At 36.3% G+C, this 25,088-nt stretch overlaps 1 protein-coding gene across 1 annotated transcript in view; it reads left to right on the forward strand.

Annotated features, from left to right (window-relative positions):
- PRKD3 (protein kinase D3) overlaps positions 1–25,088 on the forward strand; it is a 79,521-nt gene that overhangs the window by 35,589 nt on the left and 18,844 nt on the right. Inside the window, exons 3-11 of the mRNA XM_080813533.1 lie at positions 2,043–2,181; positions 3,742–3,873; positions 5,301–5,458; positions 10,166–10,358; positions 16,067–16,144; positions 18,786–18,969; positions 20,436–20,559; positions 23,140–23,217; positions 24,273–24,549. Of these exons, the coding sequence (XP_080669659.1) occupies positions 2,043–2,181; positions 3,742–3,873; positions 5,301–5,458; positions 10,166–10,358; positions 16,067–16,144; positions 18,786–18,969; positions 20,436–20,559; positions 23,140–23,217; positions 24,273–24,549 (1,363 nt within the window). The remainder of the gene's footprint in view (positions 1–2,042; positions 2,182–3,741; positions 3,874–5,300; positions 5,459–10,165; positions 10,359–16,066; positions 16,145–18,785; positions 18,970–20,435; positions 20,560–23,139; positions 23,218–24,272; positions 24,550–25,088) is intronic.

The raw sequence follows: 25,088 nt of genomic DNA on the forward strand, positions 1-25,088 counted from the left end.
TTAAAGCATATTATAAAGTTTTGTTAGTATTATTGGTAACTCATTTGAAAGTAGGATATTACAAAAACTCCAAATATTTCTGTACTTTTTCATTATTTACTCAGGTTTAAAAAATTTCAAATCGACTCAAATTTCTAATTAAATCATTGTTTCCAATTTTTTAATTTTAATAATTTTCCAATAAAATTTAGACCTTTGTAGACATATACCTATATAAGGATTTTTAATGGGAAAAGTAAGTTCAGAAGATAAGGCATTTCCACCTAAAACGCATGCTGTAAGATCATAAACTCATGTTGGAAGTGGGCCACAAATTTAGCTTTGCTTTTCCCAGTGAGTGAAGTAAACAGAAAACATGATTAATTGGATGATCAGATTGTTCATATTACAGAACCAACCAGAGAAATTCCTTTTATGAGTCCTCACGGAGAAGGGCTACCATTCTTGAAGTAAGTGAACGTATCCTCAACAACATCCCTGCAATAAATGCAGTTATGGTTTAGTGTGACATACGTATCAAGCCATTCAGTGCAGGCTAGTGACATACTGTATAGTACATTAAAGGATATTCTCTGAGGAGCCAAATAAGTCAGTGAGGGTACCCAAATCTGAGATAAACTGAAGAAAATGGAAATACCTGGAGCAGCATTTCTCAGGGCACTGGTGTTTTAGATGATGTTGATCTTGATTTAGAAATTAAAGTTATTTTGTAAGGCAAGTATTTAAAATTTTCTCTTAAATAACTTTATTAACTATAAAAACTGTTAGAGCTCATACCTTCATATTTTAGTGGTATGCCAATCCCCACAGTGTCAGCTCTGTAGTCACAAAGTGTAGAAGCCTTGAAATAATATACATAGGGCATGTGAACAGATCTCTAAGTTTCCTGTTCTGGTCAAAGATTTTTTTAAAAGTTACCGGGGCACCTGGGTGTTGCAGTCAGTTAAGCGTCCAACTCTTGATCTCAGCTCAGGTCATGATCTCAGGGTACTGGGATCAAGCCCCGTGTCAGGCTCCATGCTCAGTGCAGAATCAGCTTGTTAATTTTTCTCCCTCTCCGTCTGCCCCTCCCACTTCTGCACTCTCTCCCTTCCTCCCTCTTTCTCTCTCAACTAAATATATATATATATTTTAAAAAATAGTAAAAAGAAAGTTACCATAAAAATCGTGTATTTGTAATTACAGTGAGTAAAGAAAGTATTAGATGCTAGAGGCCATAGGTGTATTTGTCAAAAATGTTGGAATTGATACTCTTGTGACGGTAGTTTGGGAATTATTAATCTACTAGGTCCATTCAGTAGAGTTTAAAGTGATGATGAAAGTGTTATATATCTGCATAGTCCAAAATGATAGACAAGCCAGTAGCTAGGGTGGTGATTAAATGCATGCAGTGTGGCCAGAGTGACTGAGGAGATGAACTTTTCATTTTATTTATTTTTAACTAATTTTAATTTAATTTAATTTAATTTTAATTTAACTGCATGTGGCTAGTAGCTACAGTTCTAGAGGATGGGAAAGACTGCATATCTCAGGCAATGTAAGATAGAATAGCAGTTAAATTCAAGATTATAGTCTCCATCAATAACTGAAAAAGGAAATCCTATATTTCTAAGAGATGTGCTTAAAAAAATAATTGTATTTAAGTTTACTGTTCTGTTTTTGTTTTTTTTTTTTTTAAGATTTTGTTTATTTATTTGACAGAGAGATCACAAGTAGGCAGGCAGAGGGTGGGGAGAAGCAGGCTCCCTGCTGAGCAGAGAGCCCGATGCGGGGCTTGATCCCAGGACCCTGAGACCATGACCTGAGCCCAAGGCAGAGACTTAACCCACTGAGCCACCCAGGAGCCCCTACTGTACTATTTTTGAACTTGAAAATGAACCAAGGATGCTTGAGTCCATGGTTGATCTTTTAGATATTAATAGAATTGCTAGCAGTCAGTGTTAGGATAAAAACCACATGTAAGGTTCTTTCATAAGATTGAGACATTTACTCATAAAAATGGAAACCTGTGGGTATGCTGATATAGGATTCTTCTCCTGTAGTTTCCAGAGTGTGGATTCTTTGGCATGTATGACAAAATTCTTCTCTTTCGCCATGACATGAACTCAGAAAATATTTTGCAGCTGATTACCTCAGCAGATGAAATACATGAAGGAGACCTAGTAGAAGTTGTTCTTTCAGGTAAGTAAATAACTCCTTTTATTTTTTATTTTTTTGAATGAGCCTTATTTTTTCTACTAAATGCTATGTTCAGTTAGTCTTTGTGCTACAGTTGCTTAACTTCTTTCATCTATAATAATGGTGACCATGTGAGTTTTCCCTTCAGGAAGGTTATGTCACAGATGAGAAAGTAGGAAAATAAGCCCTGAATGTTTATCCAAATGTTCCTAAGCTAAGGGAATTATCATTGGAACTGGAAGAGGAATATATTTTTTGAATCAAAGAAATAAAATAATTATACTGAAATTCAATTTCATTTTCCCCATTTCTATGAAGAGCATAGAAGAGAATTGGGGTTCAGAAATGAAAGGAGAAAAAGAAATAATGAAGATGTGGAAGAGGAAACTGTGATACTGATTGTTCCCATGATTTCAGTATTGCTCCTTCCCTGTGTGTTCTCAGTGGGCATTTTCTGACCTCCCTCCTTTCCCCCTCATCCACTCTTGCCATTTGTCTTTCCTTAGCTCCTTCTATTTCTGACCTTATCCAACAGCAGATGGGCAGGATTGTTAGCAGGGAATGTAAAAGAACAATGAATGCACCTAGTAGTCCTGCAGAACTTCTTGTTTGACAGGAAAGGAGGGAGGGAGAGAAGGAGAGAGAAAAGAGAATGAGAGAAAGGGAAGAAAAAAAGGAAAGCTAGGAGTCCAGACTCCTGCCGCCATTTTTTCCACTTCTCAAACTCATCTCTGCAGCCTGTTCTTGAGATCCTCTTACCAACACCTTTCCTTATTGGTCCTTGATCCTTTCCATTCATCTGGCCCCTCCATTAATCATGCATCTGCACCACCACCCCATCATGTGTACATTTCCCAATCCCTGTCTTTCTCTCCACTCCAGGAGGGCTTTACTCCTTGTCCTCCCTGGAGGTCATACTCATATCTGTTCCTTCTTTGCTCTGGACCCTTCATCAGGCTCATCAGAACACAGGGATATCCGCTAATGACTTACAGGTGGAGGTGAGAGAATGGCTACCGGTGGGTGTGTCTACTTGTTCAGTTGCTCACAGAGAGGAGGGGAGTCTCTTTTTCTTAACTACTAGGACTGTTGAGAAGACAGAAAACTTATTTTGAGATCCTAAGTTGGAACTCAGAGTGTTTACCATTGAGATTAAGTTCCATAGTTTCCACGGGTTTTACGTTTTTTACTTTTTGCCCCCCCCCTTTTTTTACTTTAATGTTCTGTTTCCCAGTGTGTTATAAGTTAAACAGTTTTTAATTGTAAAAACAGACCTACCAACTATTTGTGATCTTGTCACTATGTTAAATATGTTTTTGGAGGTTGAAATACCTACCTGCAGACCTAGTTTCGGAGCTCAAGTTATTTGGAATTGATGAACTTCCTAAAATAGTTTGAAAACTACAATATTAAATGCTGAAGATAAATTATTTTTTATGATAAATGAAGCTTTCAGAGAAAAAAGATTCCGTGTACTTTGACATAAATGAATATGGTCAACGTTCTTAATCTCATTGCAATTACAAATGTAGGGCTTATTTGGCTACTTTTCTTTTTAAAAAGCTTTGGCTACAGTAGAAGACTTCCAGATTCGTCCACATACTCTGTATGTACATTCTTACAAAGCTCCCACTTTTTGTGATTATTGTGGTGAGATGCTCTGGGGACTGGTACGTCAAGGACTGAAGTGTGAAGGTATGTGTTCTAAGTTTTTGTACCGTTTGAAATAGGATTTTGTATTTGCATTTTCTAATCATTACTGAAAGAATAAGATCAGGGGTGCCTGGGTGGTTCAGTTGGTTAAGTGTCTGCCTTCCTCTCAGATCATGAACTCAGGGTCCTGGGACCCCACCCCACATTGGGCTCCCTGTTTGACAGGGAGTTTGCTTCTCCCTCTTTCTTTGCCCCTCCCCCAGCCTTGTGCATGTGTGCACGTGCACGTGCTTTCTCTCTCTCTCTGATAAATAAAATCTTTAAAAAAAAAAAAAATGAGATCCTCGGTTGGTGACTAGGTGGTAACTAGGGTTTAGAATTGGACAGATCTGTTTTTCTGAATTAAAATTGTCACAGGAGTCAGGTGCACATTTCTGAATCCTCTTAAGTATTTAAGGTGGAGAATCATTAAAGTTTTTTTGTAAAGGACCAGAAACTAAATATTTTAAGTTTTGTTGGCTAATAGTCTCTGCCACAACTACTTAACTCTGCTTGTGTGCCCTGAAAGCTATAAAAAAGATGTAAGAAATGAGGAGCATGCTGCATTTCAATAAAATGAATTATGAACACTGAAATTTGGATTTCATGTAACTTTCACATGTCATGGGGAGGTTTAGTATACAGTCCACAGTTTGTTGGTGTTTAAGTTAGTTGTTCTCAAACTTTGCCAAGTATCAGAATCACCACAAGGACTTGTTAAAGCATACTTTGCTGGGACCCATCCCCAGAATTTCTGATTCAGTTAGTCATGTGGAGCCCAATAATTTATATTGAATTTTTTGGCTTCACTTAGCTTGTCATCTAGGTTCTCAATTAGAGTAACTATTGCTGCCAAAGAAAAGAAATTAAATAAAAGAAGCATGTATTTTTTATGTAACATACTTTATATATTATTATATGTAAATATATATAAATGTGTATTTATATGTCATAAAATTATTAAAAATTACTATAAAATTAATTAAAAATTCTTGTAATTATATAAATATATAATAAGCTTTGTAATTTAAAATATATAAATTATATATTAAATATATAAAATTTTTATAATTAAAATTATAATATATAATTATATATTATAAATATACTTTTATAATTATTTATATAAATATATTATAATTAAAATTATATAATTAAAACTTTAATATATAAATATGTATATATTAAAATTTAAAAACATTTTTTAAAGATTTTATTTATTTGTCAGAGAGAGTGCACGTACAAGCAGGGGGAGCAGCAGGCAAAGGAGAAGCAGATTCCCCACTGAGCAAGGAGCCTGATGTGGGGCTCGATCCCAGGACCCTTCAGTCATGACTTGAGCTGAATGCAGACGCTTAACGACTGAGCCACCCAGGCGTCCCTAAAGTTCCTTTGATCTATTATTTTTTTTACCTTTAAAATATATTTAGGCTGTGGATTAAATTATCATAAACGATGTGCCTTCAAGATTCCAAATAATTGCAGTGGAGTAAGAAAGAGACGTCTATCAAATGTATCTCTGCCAGGACCTGGCCTCTCAGTTCCAAGACTTCTACAGACTGAATATGTAGCCCTTCCCACAGAAGAGGTATGTATTTTAAGGCAATAAAAGAGCATTCTACTACTTATTCCTTATGTTTCTAAAGGATATATGACATCATCCCAGAATATAAATTGTGTACTAAAGACTACTCACATTCCTACACTTGAAAAACTTAACATGTGTTACTGGAGACAGAGTTTACCAGTAGTAATGAATTGCCTTTTATCTACTTTGGGACCACATTATCACTTGGACCACTGCATTAGCCTCCTTACCAGTGTCTAGCTTCTGGTTCCCGTACTTCACTTCATCTTACATACAAGAGCCCAATCATTTTATTTCACTACAGCTTCATACACAACTCTGATTACATCACTCCCCACTAGGAAGCCTTTATATATCCTATATTTCCAACATTCTTTTCTCCCCCTACCCCAGCAATCTGTTCTATTCAACATTCCCTGAACACACCATTGCTCCCTCTACCTTTGCTTTTATTGGTGTCCCTCCTACATGCTTTTTCCAGATCTAGCTCAACAGCTGCCTTTCCTGGATTTTTTCCCTTACCTAGAAGTCATTTTATTTGCTGAATGCCAAACCACTTTTCAAGCCTCACTAATGGTGTGTATAACATTCTAACTTAATATCATAGTGTCCTCAAGGAATTTATGATCTGTTTAGAAAAGATAGTGCTCATGTGTTTGTGTGCCCTACCATGCCCAGCACAATACCTTGTAATTAGTAAGTATTCAGTGAAGAATGAATGAACATATTGATCCACACAATATTCCAGTGAGATATCTTAGAAGATGTATACATAATGAGACAGTTGAGACTCATAATGGTCAAGTAGTAACTTGACTCAAGTCACAGAGCAAATTGGTAAGCAACATTAGAATTAAATCCAGATCAGATTATTTTTAGGTTATTGATTTTTTCGTACCTATGAAGAGTATATATCGTACCTATGAAGAGTAAAACAGTAGATCAGGGAAGAAAAAATAACTTGCTTGTTCATTTGCTAGTACTTAAAGTGACCTCCATCCATAGATTGCAATCTTATAATTTAGCTGTTTCTGCAACCTCCTTGGTCTTCCATAAATTAATGGTAAAATCAAGCCTTTGGGCTATTGTCCTGATATCCTAGTCACAAGATTTTGCTATACTGAGGCATCAGAATAAAAGCATCTGAAGTTCTTGCACAAAAATCCCATGTTTCCATGTTGTTTAGCCCTGATGTGAGGTGTTTACTTTAGAAAACAAGAATGCTATGGTACAACGAACTGAGAGCAAAGAGTTATTATAAACATATGCAAGAGTTTGGGGAAGGTCTGGTAATTGAAAAGTTAGTACATTTTATAGATGAACTGCATAGGAAACTTAGGAGTGAGGTCTGTAGGGTAGAGATTTTTTTTTTAAGAGTCCCACAAATGATGCTGAGATGCCAGCTACCCCAGATGAGTAATACTAGATTAGGAAGTAACAGGACAGAGCAAATGAATAATGTATTAAGTTTTAATTCATTAGTTTATATTTTATCCTGAAGGTGAAAATTCCTTAGGGAAGTAGAAGAAAATAGAGTGATGTTTGTGTTGGTTAGGTTGTGCAGAGTATTTCAGAACGAGTAGAAATCATTTCTCAAAAAAGGTTGCTTTTATCAGTCCCAAGCATTCAGTCTTAAAAAGGAAAAAGGTACAGTAAAAGAAGAGCTCATGGAGGAAAATTGGAGGGAAGGGAGAGTAGAAAAAGAGGACACTCTAAAGGAATACAGGAGACAGCAATGAGGAAATGAGTGCAACCTTGATCTGAACCAAAGTGAGAGAAGAACTAAGTCCAAATTGCCACATGGTGAGAGCCTCCTAAATTCTGTGTGACAGGCTTCATGCTGGATGCTGTACTTGTATTTTCTCATGTCGTCTTCACGACAGTCCTAGAAGGTAGGCAGCTCCTATCTTCATTTTATAGATGAGGAATGAGGAAGGAAAATTTCTGAGTGGTCATGATATTAACTTTCACTGACCTCTGATATAAGCTTGGAAAAGGCCAGTTGCGAATAAAAACTTCTGAATCTGACTTTGAGGTTGTCATCATTTACATGTAAGAAGGCAGTTTCTGTTCAAGTATCTGCAGTCAGTCTAAAGGGAAGCAAGTAAAGAGAGGGAGGAGCACAAGAAGATAGGCTTTTCACTGAATTTGGCTACAACAGGACCACTAAGGTTGGAGAGACAAGAATTGAGTGATGGCTCTTTGGAGATGAGAGAAAGGGGAATATTCCTAGCAGCACATTTGGGCAAATGCCCAAGGGGCCAAGACAGGACAGAATCAAGGTAGAAAGAAGCTGTTGGGGCTAATTGCGTAAAAGTGGGGGTATTTTTTTCATTGAATAATATTCTAAAGTGAGATATATGTAATTAGGGAATTGCCCCTTTACATGCTTTTATCGCCTTTATTATTGCACCTAATTGAGAGTTGGCAACATTGTTACAAAGTTTTTGTGAGCAAATGTTCACTTCAGCAAATATTAGTTGAAACTCACACTGTGGAAATAATTTGATCACTTTTAGAGAATTTCTGGCTACACATTAATAAGAAATAAGAATTTAATAGTTTGTAAAGAGGGACCATTAAAGCAAGGCAAGAGAAGAACTTTCACTCAACTCTAGTTACTCTAATCTCAGTGGTCCCATTTTCACCAAATGCTCCAGGTAATTTTACCAGTGCCCTCCTTCCTCCAAATTCTGGTTCAGTCTTCCATACCTTTCCTGCCTTCCTCATTCCACAGAGTGGTAAACCACAGTCATTAATGAGATTGTACCATATGCCCATTATAGCATATGAGATTGTGTGTTGAGTTGAGGAAAGATTAAGAATCACTGGACTTCTATGTAGAAGATTGAGGGCTAGATCTTGATTTTGATACTAGGACTTAGTAATATTAATCTTTGAGCCTGTTTTTTCATTTTTAAACTACTGCTTGTACTAGACATGAAAAATTAGGTGGCTGCTACAACCGCAGTCCCATGTGTATTTCCTTGCATACATACTGTGTACCATGTCCCTAATACCCAGTCCCAGGAGGATCTGACAAAAGGCAGTGAGTCACCAGCTGGCCATTGGCATATGAAGGGATCTGTTAGGTAAGTTCTGCCTTGTCAGGGTATCCTATATATTTGATGATGACTGGCAAAATCAATCTTATTCCGTCTTGTATGTTTGAAACTTGAGACAAACCAAAAGTGGTAGAAGCAGGAGCAAGAAAAGATTGTTGAGAATAGGGACCCAGGGATGAACAAAAGCCTACAACATCTGTTTCTGGTTCTTGCTGGCTTCTTGATTAGCTTTGCAGGATCACTGTGGTTCTTATTTTGCTGAAGGTGCTCTGTACCTGGCTGTCTGATGGAAGGGTGAGCCAGACCAGAGTGGGAGACCCTGGGGAGCTGAAGCAGGCAAGCAAGTTTGGCTTGGGTTTTAACCTTCTTTTTTTACTTTTCTTATATTAAACTGCTTCATAATTTGTTTTAGAACATTTGTGGCAACACATTAGTGAAAAACCATTCATCAGAGACTGTATTTATGTTCTTTTTTATAATGCTTTCTTCCATTCGTATGTCTTTTATTCTTCTTTTCTGCCTTCCTGCTTTCTTTCAAAAAGCCTTTATTTCCCCCCTTTTCCCCTTCACTTCTTTCATACACTTCTGTCTCTTAGTTGCTTCTGGCTTCTTTTGCTTTTATTGGTTGAACATACCTTTGTAGACTGATTCAACTTCTCCAGGCTACAGACATGACTAGTCATGGAAGGCATAAGAAAGATCTCAGGACCTCAGTTCTGGCAGTGAAGGTGCAAGCAGCTACAGCAAAATGTATAATGCATCTAGATGATTGTTAGGTATTTTGTGCTTGAGAACATGGACTGTACTTCATTCAGTTTGGCTTCTGTGATACAGAGTGTCGGGTTTCGCCTATAATATAATAATCAGGGAAGGCTGAGTGAATGGGATGGGCCATATTGAATTGGCCTGTAATTTAATTTATTTCTTTTGTATATATAGAAAGTACCATAGCTACAAATATCTAGTTATCCCTCAGGTTACACAAAAATTTTTAATTAATACCTTTAATATTCCTTTTTGCTTATCTAGGGGGAAAGGCCCAAATAACTAGAAAATACTTAAATATCAAGGAACCTCCTAAAGCATAAGTCCTGGGGCTAATGTTGTTTTGGCTAATTTTTATCTGCCATTATTTTCATCATCATTAATTAGACTAAAGTTTTTAACAAATGTATTATAGAATTTATAAAAATAAATTTAAAAAACCAAGATTTGTTTCAAAATATTTTTAGACATGTTCAGTGATTGAACATGAGTAATAATAACACTTTCTGAATTTAGTTTTCCTATGATTAATTTCTTGGTAATGTTTTTCAAGGGATTTAAATATGTCATAAGTTCATTCTAAGGCTTTTGTTTTTTATTTGTAAAATGCGGTATGTGCCTAGCAAAAGTAGTTTACAGTGAATGTACGTATGTGAAGAGGAAAACTTTTTTTTTTTAGCATAAATAATAACCAAAAATCCGCAGTGTTCACATTCAAGTGTTGGTAAGTTAAGCTTCCAGAGGAAACTGCTGAGATGTGCATTTTTAGATTCTTGGGCTTTAATGTCCAAAATAAATTACTTTTGTGGTCAAGTCCTGCTCTTAATACTGTGTTTTTAATTTTGACTTATACTTATGAAAATTACTCATGTTTTAGTCACATGTTCACCAAGAACCAAGTAAGAGAATTCCTTCTTGGAGTGGTCGCCCAATCTGGATGGAAAAGATGGTAATGTGCAGAGTAAAAGTTCCACACACATTTGCTGTTCACTCTTATACCCGTCCCACAATATGTCAGTACTGCAAGCGGTTACTGAAAGGCCTCTTTCGCCAAGGAATGCAGTGTAAAGGTAGGATTGGTTGTTTTTCTTAAGTACAATTCATATATTTTCATTAGCAAATTTGGTTCAAAATGTTTATTTCAGAAGCATTAGGCAAAGAAATTGGTTTCCTAGTTGTTAGCTTAAAAAGGACAATACTGGGGCGCCTGGATGGCTCAGTCATTAAATGTCTGCCTTCGGCTCAGGTCGTAATCCCCGGGTCCTGGGATCAAGCCCCGCATTGGGCTCTCTGCTAGGCGGGAAGCCTGCTTCTCCCTCTCTTACTCCCCCTACTTGTGTTCCCTCTCACTGTGTCTGTCTTTGTCAAAAAAAAAAAGAAAAAAAATCTTAAAAAAAAAAAAAAGACAATACATGCCTGCCCACACATACATATTTATTTATTAACAACTGCTCTCTCCAGTAAATGTACTATGTGCCAGGAATTATGCTGCAGAAAAGTTAGGATGTAAACAGAAAAACTAGAATTTGGATCTATAAGATATGGTTGCTTAACACAAGCCAATAATAGTTAGTAAGAAGGTAAGCAGATATTTGAGCTTAAGTCTTTCTGATTTCAGAGCCAGATGCTACCCAAAATATAAAATAATGCTTTCCTCTTTCCTTTAAATATTCATACACACAAACAAACCTATTACAAGAGTTTTATTGTTTTTGTTTTAATTATGTAGCTAAGAGACCTGTACCAAAATTGTTACTCCGAATTGTTACCACACTGAAATACGAAGAATATAGTAGAAGCCACTGGAATTGTGATAGGGATTATCCATATTTGCAGTAAAACCCAGAACACTATCAAAGTGCTCTAGAAACATCTCTTAATGAACCAGATTTTCAATAGAATAATGGGATATATTTTCCTGTAGTTGTGTAATGTTTTATGCTTTTTAAAGATGATTTTACCTTTTCGTCTCATATATTCGTCACAACAGTGCTATACAATATAGTGAAAACCAAAAGTAGAGTTTAAACTGGAGTTTAAAATGTCTTATTAATTATTGAGCCAGTATGCAGTATAAGTAACCTATCATCCTATGTACTTATTTTTTATGTGATTATTTTAACAGTTTTTGGTATCATACTTTTTATATAATAGATGTAGTTGTGGAATTGAATTACGTAGTTTTATCTAAATAAAACATTAGAGTTGAGGTCTTTGTAGCAATAAACCAACCTATTTATAACACAGAATAGAGTAATTGTACATAAATTTAACTCAAGTATAGAAGAAAACTTCTCTTGGCAACATAGGAGAACATCAGATAGAGAACATGTTGTGCCTTTGTTGCCAGGTATTTAAAAACTATCAGGCAGGCATAATTAAATGTTGAAATTTTATTTCAACAGCTTACTTTTGAGTATGAGTTAATATATAAATTAATACCTTAAAATATCAACACCAAAGTGTATTGGCAAGCAGTCGCTAAGGAATGTTTTGGGAAAGAACATTAATAACAGATGTGCAAATTCTAGCCAACAGATAATCTTAGTAAAGGTTGTAAATAGTGTTGCTCTGTTGCGCAAAACAGAAACATTCTAGAACCATATGCAGTGCAGTACAGTATTTTATAGAGGACCTAAAATAAATATGTAGATTAATGAATTTTGAAATAAAACCAGTTAACTCTGCACCGGGTTATTGGTTTAATTTCTTAGAACTCTAAAAGAATAATGTTTTGTGTTTATATTGGTTCAGAAATACATGTATTTTTATATAGCTAAGCTATTTTAATGATCAATCCAAAACAATCACTTATTTCAGTATTTCTATATTTTTGTGATTTAAATTAAAGTACTTAAAAAGTAACTTTTAAGATATTTAAAAGCTTCAGTGGCTCAGTTGGCTAAGTGTCTGCCCTTTGGCTCAGGTCGTGATCTCAGGGGCCTGGAATCTAGCCCTGCATCAGGGGCCTTGCTCAGCAGGGAGTCTCCCGCTCTACCTCTCTAGTACACTGTCTCTCAAATAAATAAATAAAATCTTAAAAAAATAAAAAGTAAAACAGTCATTTTCATTCATCTTGTTAAGCTAAGAAAGAAAATTTAAACAGTTACTCTGAATCATTGGAGAAAACAGAGTTTCAAGAGCAGTATTCATTCATTCATTCACCTGTTTGTTTTCTTCTTTGTTATATTAAAACTTTAAGGCAGCTTGAAAGCATATATATAATACAAGAAAACATAAGTTAAGAAAAACACGAGTAGGCAGGAGGGCACTTGATGTAAGGAGCACTGGGTGTTACATGCAACTGATGTATCACTAAATTCTACCCCTGAAACTAATAATATACCTATATGTTAACTAACTTAAATTTAAATAAAATCTAAAAAAAACCCAAAACCATGAGTAGGAGTACAGAGAAATAATAATGCCTGCCATTTGAAGGTACATACTTGCTCAGGTAGGCCACAAATTTGGCTCTACATTTTCAAAGGGAAAATAGTTTTGTTATTGTCACAATTTGTAAAACCTCATGAGATAAAAAGCACATCAGTTATTTAAGATATATGGAATATATTAATATCATATATCAATTTTTCTAGGGCATTTCATTTAAAAAGACAGTATTATTTAATACAAGTTTTGTCATCCACCAAATTAGTAATCATAGGACTTTTTTTTTTTTAAGATTTTGTTTATTTATTTGATAGAGATCACAGGTAGGCAGGGAGGCAGGCAGAGAGAGAGAGAGAGAGAGAGAGAAAGGAGGAAGCAGGCTCCCTGCAGAGCAGAGAGCCGGATGTGGGACTCGATCCCAGGACCCTAGGATCATGACCTGAGCTGAAGGCAGAGGCTTAACCCACTGAGCCACCCAGGCGCCCCATAGGACTTTTTCTTAAGCCATTGGTATGATACCCAGAATTTTCTTGAGTCACAAGGATTAAAAAAGATCATTCTGAGTCAGGACTTGGAATTAGTTTTATCCAGAATTTGCTGGTAGGTGTATTTCCAAGGTGGAAGGTGGTAATAGACAATAGTTATAGCATGGGTCTCAATTTTGGTGTCACCTTAAAAATACTTATTAAAACACATTTCTCAGCCCCACTCCCAGAGCTGCTGATATAATAGGTTTGGGGTGGGGCACAAGAATTTGCATTTCTGACAAGTTCTTAAAAATGCTGATGTTGCTGGTCTGGGAACCACAGTTTGAGAACTACTGAGTTAAGGGTAGTATTGAACAGCTTATACCTGACACTCATCTGCAGTGCTATCAACTCTGAAGTTCTTACAGGCTGAAGAGAACCATTCATAATGGTGAGTGATCCTGTGCATGAGAAGCACAGTATAAGGTATATGGGAAAGCCCTTATTAATTCCTAACAAAAGCTTGTAGAATCTCAGTCTCTCTTCTGCATATGTACCAGCCCTCACTAATTAGGAACTCAGAGTAAGTGCTTGACATATATTGGAAAGGTAGTCAGCCTGAGAAACTCTTAAGGGGAACATGGAAAGATGAATGTGAGGTAAGGGAAGGAAACATGGTGCTGCCAGCAACATTTGGGCAATGTGTCATATGAATAGTATTAACTTCATTAAAGAGATAAACTGAGCCATGGTAGAAGTGAGGAAGATGGTGGCAGAGTAGGAGAAACCTAGACTCAACTCATTCCTTGAATATAACTAGCTAACTATCAAAGCATCCCAAATACCCCAGAAATCTGCCTGAAGAATGGTAGAACAAACTCCACAACTAAATGTAGAGTAGAGGCCACAATGAAGGTAGGAAGTGCAGGACATGGTTTAGAGGAGAAATGCATGCTCATTGCTGCAGAAGAGAGGGGACCCATGGTCACAGAGAGGGGCAAGAGAAGAGCGCTTGGGAACGCACAAGAAAAATGTTTCCCCATCCATTGGCTTGGAAAGCAAGGGGTGGGTTTTTGCAGCCAGAGGGGCTTTAAGCCCGAAGTTTTAAGTGTCAGTGGACTGGACTCCAAGAGAGTCTAGAGACATCAGGGAATCTAGAGGCATCAGGGCTGCTCCTGGAGAAGCAAGCATACAACCCCAGGGACACACAGTGTGGAAACAGTGATCTGAAGAGTGCCTGGGACACATAGTGAGGAGATTATTTGTTCTCAGAGCCTGCCCCTGAGAGGCAGCATTTATGAGAGACCTCTCTGGCAACATAGGAGCTGACTGGTGTGATTTCTCTTCCCTGACAATCAGTTGTGATAGATCATTGGAACAGAATAGAAAACCCTGAAATGAACTATATGGTCAGTTTACCACAACTATATGGTCAGTTAATCATCACAAAACAGGAAAGAATATCCAATGGGTAAAAGTCTCTTTAACAAATGGTGTTGGGAAAATTAGACCATTCTCTTTCACCATATATAAAAATAAACTCAAAGTGGACTAAAGACCTAAATGTGAGACCTGAAACCATAGATGTCAGGCAGTAATGTCTGACATCAGCCATAGCAACTTTTTTTAGATGTGTCTCCTGAGGCAAAGGAAACAAAAGCAAAAATAAACTATTAAGACTACATCAAATAAAAAGCTCTGCACAGCAAAGGAACAATCAGCAAAACCAAAAGGCGGCAGCCTATGGAATGAGAGAAGATATTCACAAATGATGTACCCCAAAAGGAGTTAGTACCCAAAGTATATAAGAACTTATACAATTCAACACCCCAAAAATGAATAATGCAATTAAAAATGGGCAGGAGACATGAATAGACATTTTTCCAAAGAAGATATACAGATGGCTAACAGACAACATGAGAAGATGCTCAACATCACTAATCAGAGACATGAAAATCAAAACTACAATGAGTTATCACCTCACACCTGTCAGAATAGCTAAAATCAACAACACAAGAAATAACAGGTGTTGTCAAGGTTGTGGTGAAAGGGAATCTCTCTGCACCTTGAGGGGTGGGAATGCAAACTGGTACAGCCACTCTGGAAAACTATATGGAATTTCCTCAAAAAGTTTTTAAAAGAGTTAAAAGTTAAAAATGTAAAAAAATAAGTTAAAAATGTGATCCAGCAATTCCACTACTAGGTATTTACCCAAAGAATACAAAACTACTAATTTAAAGGGATATGTGCACCCTGATGTTTATAGAAGCATTATTTATAATAGCAATTTATGGAAACAGCCCAAGTGTCCATCAATTGATGAATGGATAAAGAAGATGCAGTGTGTATACTCTTACACACACACACACACACACACACACATAATGAATGTTAATCAGCCATAAAAAATGAAATCTTGCCACTTGCTAGATGGAGCTAGAGAGAATTATGCTAAGTGGAATAGGTCAGTCAGAGAAAGACAAATACCATATGATTTCACTCATGCAAAATTTAAGAAATAAAAATGAGCAGAGAAAAAAAAAGGGAACAAACCAAGAAACAGACGCTTAACTATAGAGAACAAACTGATGGTTATGAGTGGTGGGGGGCGTGATGGGGGGGGTGAACTAGGTGATGGGGATTAAGGAGGGCATTTGTGATGTATGGAACTGTTGAATCACTGTATTGCACACTTGAAACTCCTATTATACTACGTTAACTAGCTGAAATTTAAAGCAAAAAATAAACTGAGCCCTGAGGAGTTATAATACCTATTAAGAGGTGGCATCAGAATTTGAAACTAGACCTTTATTCCCAGACTTGAGTTCTTAGTAAAGGAAAACTTTAAAAAGTGTCTAACCATATCTGATACTGCCTGACATATTACATAAATTAATCAATCAAAAACTTGATTTCAGATTGTAGATTCAACTGCCATAAACGCTGTGCATCAAAAGTACCAAGAGACTGCCTTGGAGAGGTTACTTTCAATGGAGGTAAAATTCTTTTTCTTAATTTCCATAAAAGATCAGAAAAGGTCACAATTCTTTTGTATATTATCTTAGTATAAGGTTATATTTGCATATTTTATTTTGTTCACTTTGTTTCTTAACTTTGACTTTTTTTATTTAATAATGGTACACTTTTATTAGTCATTATGCCTTCCCATTTTTCCTTTAACCACCTACCACTTTCTAGTCTCATATTGCCAGTTATACTGCATGTTCTCTTCCATCTTAGACAAGAGAGACTTTAACAGCCTGCTGTTGTCCCTAGAGGTTTTCATAGTTCTAGTACTTACTGAGTGCCTCTGTGTACCAGGCACTGTTCCACACACTTTACATATATTGACATTTAAACCTAAGAACAACCCTTTGAGTTAAGTACTTACAGACAAGTAAACCTAGTCACAAAGACATTAAATAACTTGATGGAGAAGTGTAGCCAGAAACTTAGAGTTGGGATTTGAACCCACATGATCTGGTCCCCCCGAGTCCATGGTCATTAGAACACATTATACTGCCTCTCTCTCTATCAGTCTTTCCTTAGACATCCTTGCCTGCTGTTGTTTTGTTTTTTTTTCTCTTTTCAAAATTATATTAATTGTAGTGATTACCTTTTTGGAAGAAAGAAGAATTGATACTAAGCATAATTTTTCTTTAACATTTACATGACTGGTAAGAATTAAATACAAGTTTTATAGGAAGAGAAGCATAAGGAACAGAAATTAAATTTCTTAAGACTTTAACTTTTTCTTTAATGGCATGATTTTTATGGTTGCTGTTTAACACCATTGATAACGTAATTGGTTTTCTCATTTGTGAAATAAATGAATAAGTGTAGTTTTTCTATAGAACCAGAGTCTTTAGATTTATGTATTTTTTTTGTACTTTTCTACTGTTTGACAAATGGGTATCAAATACTATTTATATTGATTTTACAGTACATTTATATACTAATGAGTTTGCACATCTTTCATATGTTGACTGGTTACTTAGGAGTTTTTCCCCTGTAAATTACCTGTTCACATGTTTTGTCCATTTTTGTGTTTGTTATTGATTTGCAGGGAGTTGTTGATAATTGTACCTAATAATTCTTAGTTGACACAAATACCTTCTCTCAATTGTGGCTTATCATTTTTTTTAAGTAGCTTTATTGAGATAATTTTTATACTTCACACATTTAGTTTATTCACAAAGTTAGGCAGCTGTCATTACAGTCCAATGGTGGGACATTTTCATCACCCTGAAAAGAAACTGAGTCACTCCTCACTCTTCCCCACCAGCCCTTGGCAGCTGCCATCAACTTTGTATCTCTATGGGTCTTTCTATTCTAGACATTTCATATAAATGAAATCATATGATGTGTAGTCTTTTGGGTCCGGTGTTGTCTCACATAGCTTCATGTTTTCAGGGTTCATCCATGTTGTAACAATACTACCTTCTGCTTTGTCATGAATAACATTCCTGTGCATGAATATACTAAATTTTATTTATCAGCTGCTGGACATTTGAGTTGTATCCACTTTGGGGCTATGGTGAATACTGCTAAGAACATTTGAGTACAGTTTCTGTGGACATATGTTTTTATTTCACTTGGGCAGATATCTGGTTGTGGAATTGTTGAGTCATATGATAGCTCTGTGTTTAACATTTGGAGGAGGACTGCCAGACTGTTTCCCAGAGCAGCTATATATTTTACATTCTCGCCAGTGCGTGTGAGGATTCAGACTCCTCCGTATGCTCGTCTCCACTTGTTCTTGTCCATCATTTTGGCTGTTGCCATCCTAGTGAGTGTGAAGTGATAGCGCATTGTCGTTTTGATTTGCATTTTGCTGATGGCTAATTGATAGGCACATCTTTTCACATGTCTGTGGGCCATTTTTACATCTGCTTTGAGGAATATCTATTATTCCTGTTTTTTGCGTTTTTAACTGGTTATTTGTTTATTATTGAGTTGTAAGTGTTCTTTAAATATTTGAGATAGAGGTCTCTGATATATGTAAATAGTTTTCCTCTTCTTTGGGCTGTCTTTTTACTTTCTTGAGGTATCATTTGCAGCACAAAATCAAGTCCAATTTATTTTTTCTTCAACCACAGGTTTTTGGTGTTCTATCAGAAGGCTTGGGATAACCCAAGGTCACAAAGATTGACTCTTGTGTTTTCTTCTAAGAATTATATAGGGTTAGTTCTTACATTTAGGCCTGTGATCCACTTTTTGTATTTGGTTTAAAAAAGACATTCCAGTTTCACCTTTGTGCATGTAGTTACCCAGTTGTACTAGCACCAGTTTTTGAACATTCTGCTTATTCTTTGACTCTAACAAATTGCCTTGGACATTTGTGGAAAACCACTCAACCCAACATACAATAGTGGTGGCTAATCTTTTATTTTGCTTTTAGTATCTTTTGACATATAGAGATTTAAATTCTAATTAATTAAATTAATTTTCTGTCTTATGGTGTGTGAATTTTATATCTTCCTCAAATACTACTTTGTCTTAGATCATAAAGATATTTTCCTAGATTTTCATTAAGCATTTTAAAGCTTTTTTTCTCACATTTTAGAAACTCTTTCTCTTCAGACATATTGATCTCCCATTAATATAAAACTCTGAATTCATTTAAAACTTTACCAGAACCTTCCAGTCTGGGAGCAGATACAGATATACCAATGGATATTGATAGCAGTGACATGAACAGTGATGGTAGCCGGGGCTTGGATGACACAGAAGAGCCATCTCCTCCAGAAGATAAAATGTTCTTCTTGGATCCATCTGATCTTGATGTGGAAAGAGATGAGGAAGCTGTGAAAACAATCAGGTATGCGTGTGCGTGGGTGTGCCACGAGCTGCCGCCGTGAGCTGCCGCCGCATGCAGGCTCAGTTCAGGTGCTCCCTTGAGACAGAATCTCTTTAAATGGACCCTAAAGTATAATTTAAAATCAATTTAAATTGTTGCTAATTCTTTTACATGCACCATAGGATTTCTGAAAGAAATTATATCACTCTTGCCATCCATTCAACATGGGAAGGTGTGAGAATCTTTGTTTTCCTGAAGAGAAAAACACTTTATTTAATTGTAGTCTAGATATGATCTCTCACTGTGGAGCAGCCACCACAAGATGTCAGAATTGAACTGACAGTTAAAGCAACCAGTTTCTCCATAGAGGCAGATTACTGGGTGTTCGAAACACCAGTACAAATGTATACCTACAGATATTGCACAGAGATGATGGTGATGAATTTGGGAGTGGTTAATTAGGCTATTAGCACTTTGTAAAAATGCTATTGGATTATTAAACTTGTAAATATCCCTTTATAGAAATTCAGTTTTTCTATGTATACAGCTTTATAGAATATACTACTTTGTAATGAAATGTTAATATTTTGGCAGGTTTTGTTTTTCATTGGCAACCAGGAGGTATCTAGAGAAAGTGGATCATTTATCAATCTCCCATGGCTGAGTGGTCCTTGAATCATTTTGGCTTATCATTAGATTACAGCTATTACTATCATTCTCATTCTAAAACAAAATTTAATGTTTACCCAGTTTGGAGACTATCCAGAGAACTTAAATAGCTTCTAATCATGAATACTTCATAATTTTAGAGAAAATATTTAACTGAAATTGAAAAACCATGTGTTTTCACATTTATGCCCCCAAATTGTTCTTTTCCTCTAGCTATGCTGTTCCTGGCCCATGTTTCAGTATTACCTGATTTGACTGGTGCATTCTTTATTATTTTTATTTTCTTAATTGTTATCTGTAAACATTTGCCTTTCAGTGTCTTCTGCTAGAAATACTTTTTGCTAACAACATGAATAATGGAATTTGACCTTTGAACCATGTAAATTTGGGTGTAGATATACTTACTTTTTACCTTATTATGAATTTACTAATTAACCTTGCTGCCTAGGGCAAAAGCAGCTTTCTCAACAGCAATCCCAAATGAGATTGTGGTAAAAAGTTTGAAGCCTTTATCTAAGGGCTCCGACCCTCTCCCAGGCTTCATATCTTGCAATTAGGGAGAATTCTTTCTGCTCTGTGCATTGTTTTGTGTTATGACCCATCAAAAAATATGAGGACTTGTAGTATTATCTTAGTCTTTTATAAATCAACTGTGTGTCATCATAATGGGATTATTTTCTTAAGCTATTTCTCTAAGATATTTTGAAAAATTATAAGCTCAATTATCCTAAAAAGGGCTGGGGAGTTTAAAATATTTATGTGATTTTTTTTTAATTGAAATTATCAATATTTTATCATGAACTCTAAATGTTTTTTAGTCCATCAACAAGCAGTAATATTCCGCTAATGAGGGTTGTACAGTCCATCAAGCACACAAAGAGGAAGAGCAGCACGATGGTGAAGGAAGGGTGGATGGTCCATTACAGCAGCAGGGACACCCTGGTCAGTAATCACAGACATTGTAATATGGTAGTGAAACTTTGTTTTGTGCTTTACTTTATGCATTTTTAAAATCAAAATAAGAATGAGATCTACATTAAGGCATTTTAGTACACTAGAACTGTAGTTACATTTGTAAAGAGTTTTCAAAAGGCAGAACTTTGAAATATTTTTACAAACTAGTAGAACAGTAGAGATTCAGAAAGTATCTGGGGATACATCACCAAATACAAAATCTGTGAAAGAAATAATTGATAAGATGGACTTCATTACAGTTAAAAGCTTCTGCTCTATAAAAGACAGTGTCAAGAGAATGAGACAAACACAGACTAGAAGAAAATATTTGTAAAAGAGACATCTGATGAAAGACTTCTCCAAAATATACAAAGAATTCTTGGGGCGCCTGGGTGGCTCAGTGGTTTAAGCCTCTGCCTTCGGCTCGGGTCATGATCTCAGGGTCCTGGGATCGAGCCCTGCATCGGGCTCTCTGCTCAGCGGGAGCCTGCTTCCCCCTCTCTGTCTGCCTCTCTGCCTAGCTCTGATTTCTCTCTGTCAAATAAATAAAAAAAAAAAAAATTAAAAACAAGAACAAAAACAAAATATACAAAGAATTCTTAAAACTCAACAGTAAGGAAACAGCCCAATTAATAAATGAGTCAAAAACCTTAACACATACCTCACCAAAGAAGATACACAGATGGGAGATTAGCACATGAAAAGGTGTTCCATATCCTATGTCATCAGGGAAATGCAAATTAAAAGAGCAGTGGAATGCCACTACATACTGATTGGAATGGCCAGAACCTGAACACTGACACCACCAAAGGCTGGAAAGGATGTAGATAGAGCAGTGCAAACTTTCATTCGTTGTTGGTGGGAATGCAAAATGGTATGGACGCTTTAGAAGACAGTTTGACGGCTTCTTACAAAACTGAATGTACTTTCACCATATGATCTAGCAGTTGCATGCCTTGGTCTTTACCCAAAAGATATGAAAACTTAGGTCCACACAAAAACCTGAATATGGATGATTACAGTAGCTTTAATGGAAGTAATAGGATGTCCTTCAATAAGTCAATTGACAAACCGTAGTACATACATCCAGACAATGGAATATTATTCAGTACTAAACAGCAGTGAGCTATGAAAAGACAGGAAGGAATTTTAAATGCATATTACTAAGGAAAAGAAGCCAGTGTGAAAAGGCTACATACTGTATGATTCCAACTATATGACATCTGGAAAAAGCAAAACTATGGAGACAGTAAAGAATAAGGGGTGGGGAGTAGCGGGCAGGTAGGCATGAATAGGCAGAAAGAACACAGAATTTTTAAGGCAAGGAAAATACTCTATAAAATAAAATGATGGAAACCTGTCATTAGACATTTGTCCAAACCCTAAGAATGTACAACACTAGAGTGAACCATTATGTAAACTCTGGACTTTGTGATTATGATGTGTCAGTGTAGGTTCATCAGTTTTAACAAGTGTACAATTCTGAATGAGAATGTAGATAATGGGGAGGCTTTGCATGTATGGGGGGCAGGGAGTACATGAGAAATCTCTGTACCTTCTGTTTAATTACACTGTGACCAAAAATGGCTGAAGTCTTCATTTTTAAAAATAAAGGGGCATGTTAGGAAAAAAACAAAAACACATATCAAAAAACAAAAGCAAAGACAAATGACAAACTGAAAAAAGTATCCTGAAGTCATAATTTAGACAAGGATTCATTTCATTTAAAAAAGGATTAATTTCATTATATGTAAGGATGACAATAAATTGATCAGAAAAAGACCACACAGCACAGTCGAAGAATGGGCAAAGAATATCAGCAGAGTTCACAATCAAGGAAATACATATGACTCTTAAACATAAGAGCTTGATCTCATTCTTTTTTTGAATTTCAGTTTCAGATCATTGAGTTACCTATACCCTCTTTTTTTTCCCCCCAAGCTCAATTTTTTTTAATTTAATTTAATTTTTTTCGGTGTTCCAAAATTCATTGTTTATGCAGCAGACCCAGTGTTCATTTTTAATAAAAAGTACAATTTAAAATTTCACTGAATTACCAGCTTTTATTTATCAGTGTAGCCAAGATCAAAAGTAACGTAACTATATTAGTGAAGGTTTGAGTATAATAGGTACTTATGTTGCTGATGAAACTATAAATTGGGTCAAATCTTATGAAGGGTGATTGACATTGTCTAGCAAAATTCCATGTGTATATATTTTCTGATCCAGTGAGCCAGATTAGAAATGCAGCCTATAGGTAAATTACCTATCTGCACATGTGTACCATGTATGTATTTGAGCATGCATGCATAAAATTCTCTAAAAGGATGCCTAGAAACCTACTACCATTGCTTACCTGGAGTAGGGTGGGAGTGGGATGTGAATGGTGGCGGGAGTATACTTGTCACTCTATATCCTTCTTATATTTGCAGAATTTTGACCCTCATGAATTTTAAACCTACAGAAATACAAATTTATGAATAGAAATGAAAGGGAATGGAAAGGGACAGGCACTTTGGAGGAACCATTATTTTTATACCACAGACTTTTATGTCCTTTATTTTATAGAGAAAGAGGCATTACTGGAGACTGGACAGCAAATGTCTAACATTGTTTCAAAATGAATCTGGATCAAAGTATTATAAGGTAAAAATTATACATATTTTGAAAAATATATACATTGAAACATTGTATATTTTCCAAATATTCAAGTAATATTCATTAATTATTATATTGGCATATACCTATTTTGACTCTGCCTAATATCATATATCGAAGGCACTGTTAAGTTCCTTGTTGAAATAACTGTCCCACACCCCTCCATTTCACCCCTCACAATAGCCCTGCTGCCCAGGGTTGTTTTTTGTTGTGTGTTCCTTCAGTTTTGGCCTGCTTGTCAGGTTGCTACTGATTGCCTTTTGAATGCTGTGATTTAGATTGGGCAGTGTAGTAAGTCCCATGATCGTTGCCTGCCAAGAAGAGGCCTCTGTGGGATTTGGTGTTCTCTACTGCTCCATTTTATCTGAGGCCCTGATCCCCAGAAGCAGCTTCCTCACCTCTGTATAGTCTTCTTTGCTTGGCTTGCTCCACCCTTTGCGTGTCACAGACAGACACCAGATAAAATAGCAGAGTGTAGCAATTGTATCCTTAAGAAAGAGAATAGAAACTAATAACTTGCTTTGATCTGCTTGGGTTCTTTTAAGTACTTTCTTTGCATTAGGGAATGGATTTCCTGTAAATACTTGTTACATTTATGGGCAGAACCAGACGGAATGCTTGAACAACCTATACTAACATTCTACTTTTGCTCTTATTTTTGCTTTGTTCTTCTCTGAGGGCTGTATCTTGCAGCAGCTGCTGGTAGAGAAGTAATTGTTGATTTAATGACAATTGGAAAGTGACAAGTGTTGGATATAGTGGCAGTCACCCTCCGGGATCCTCTCCTTCCTTACAGTCTAATGACCTGCTGCAGGCCTGAATCACTGGCTTAGTTATCATACTCCATGCTCTGCCTTTGGCGTTGTTGGGCGTGCAGATCATTCCAGGCAGATACCATCATAAGACTTGACTATGTGTTCCATGTACCACATACTTGTGTTCATCTTAATGCATTCATTAAAAACGCATATCTCTGTTTAGTGTATTTGAAAATAAAAACAAAGATGTATTCATATCTTTTAATGCTTAATTTTTTACTTCAGGAAATTCCACTTTCAGAAATTCTCCGCATATCTTCGCCACAAGATTTCACAAACATTTCACAAGGCAGCAACCCACACTGTTTTGAAATCATCACTGATACTATGGTATACTTTGTTGGGGAGAACAATGGGGATAGCTCCCACAATCCTGTTCTTGCTGCCACTGGAGTTGGAGTTGATGTAGCACAGAGCTGGGAAAAAGCAATTCGCCAAGCTCTCATGCCTGTTACCCCTCAAGCAAGTGTTTGCACTTCTCCAGGGCAAGGGAAAGATCACAGTAAGCAATAAGCTTGTTGATGGCTTTTCTCCCCCTCGCTGGTTCTTAAGCATTTTGTGGGTATGGTTGTGTTTCTGCATGTATTTCTTTCTTTCTTTTTCTTCTTTTTTTTTTTTAAGATTTACTTGAGAGATTGAGAGAGAGAGAGAGAGCGTGAGCAGAGTGGAGGGGCAGAGGGAGAAGCAGACTTCCTGCTCAGTCTCGATCCCAATCCCAGGACTCTGGGATCATGACCTCAGCCAAAGGCAGATGCTTAACCAACTGAGCCACCGAGGCACCCCTCTGTATATATTTCTAATGCTTACTTTAAGCTTCATCTGTACTAACCAATATTGTTAGTTAATTCCTTTGTATAGTTATGTTATAATGTATACATAAACCCCTAGAGCTAGATTCCAGAGTCAGTTTCCCTACATTCAAATCCTGGTTCTGCCAACCTGTTATATGATCTTAAGCAAAACCTTACCTCTCTGTAATAGTACCTACTTTATAGAGTTCTTAGCATTAAAGGAAGGAGAACCAGTGTTTGGTATCCATGG

Source organism: Martes martes (assembly GCF_963455335.1).
Source record: "Martes martes genome assembly, chromosome: 9".
Classification (NCBI taxonomy): Eukaryota; Metazoa; Chordata; class Mammalia; order Carnivora; family Mustelidae; genus Martes; species Martes martes.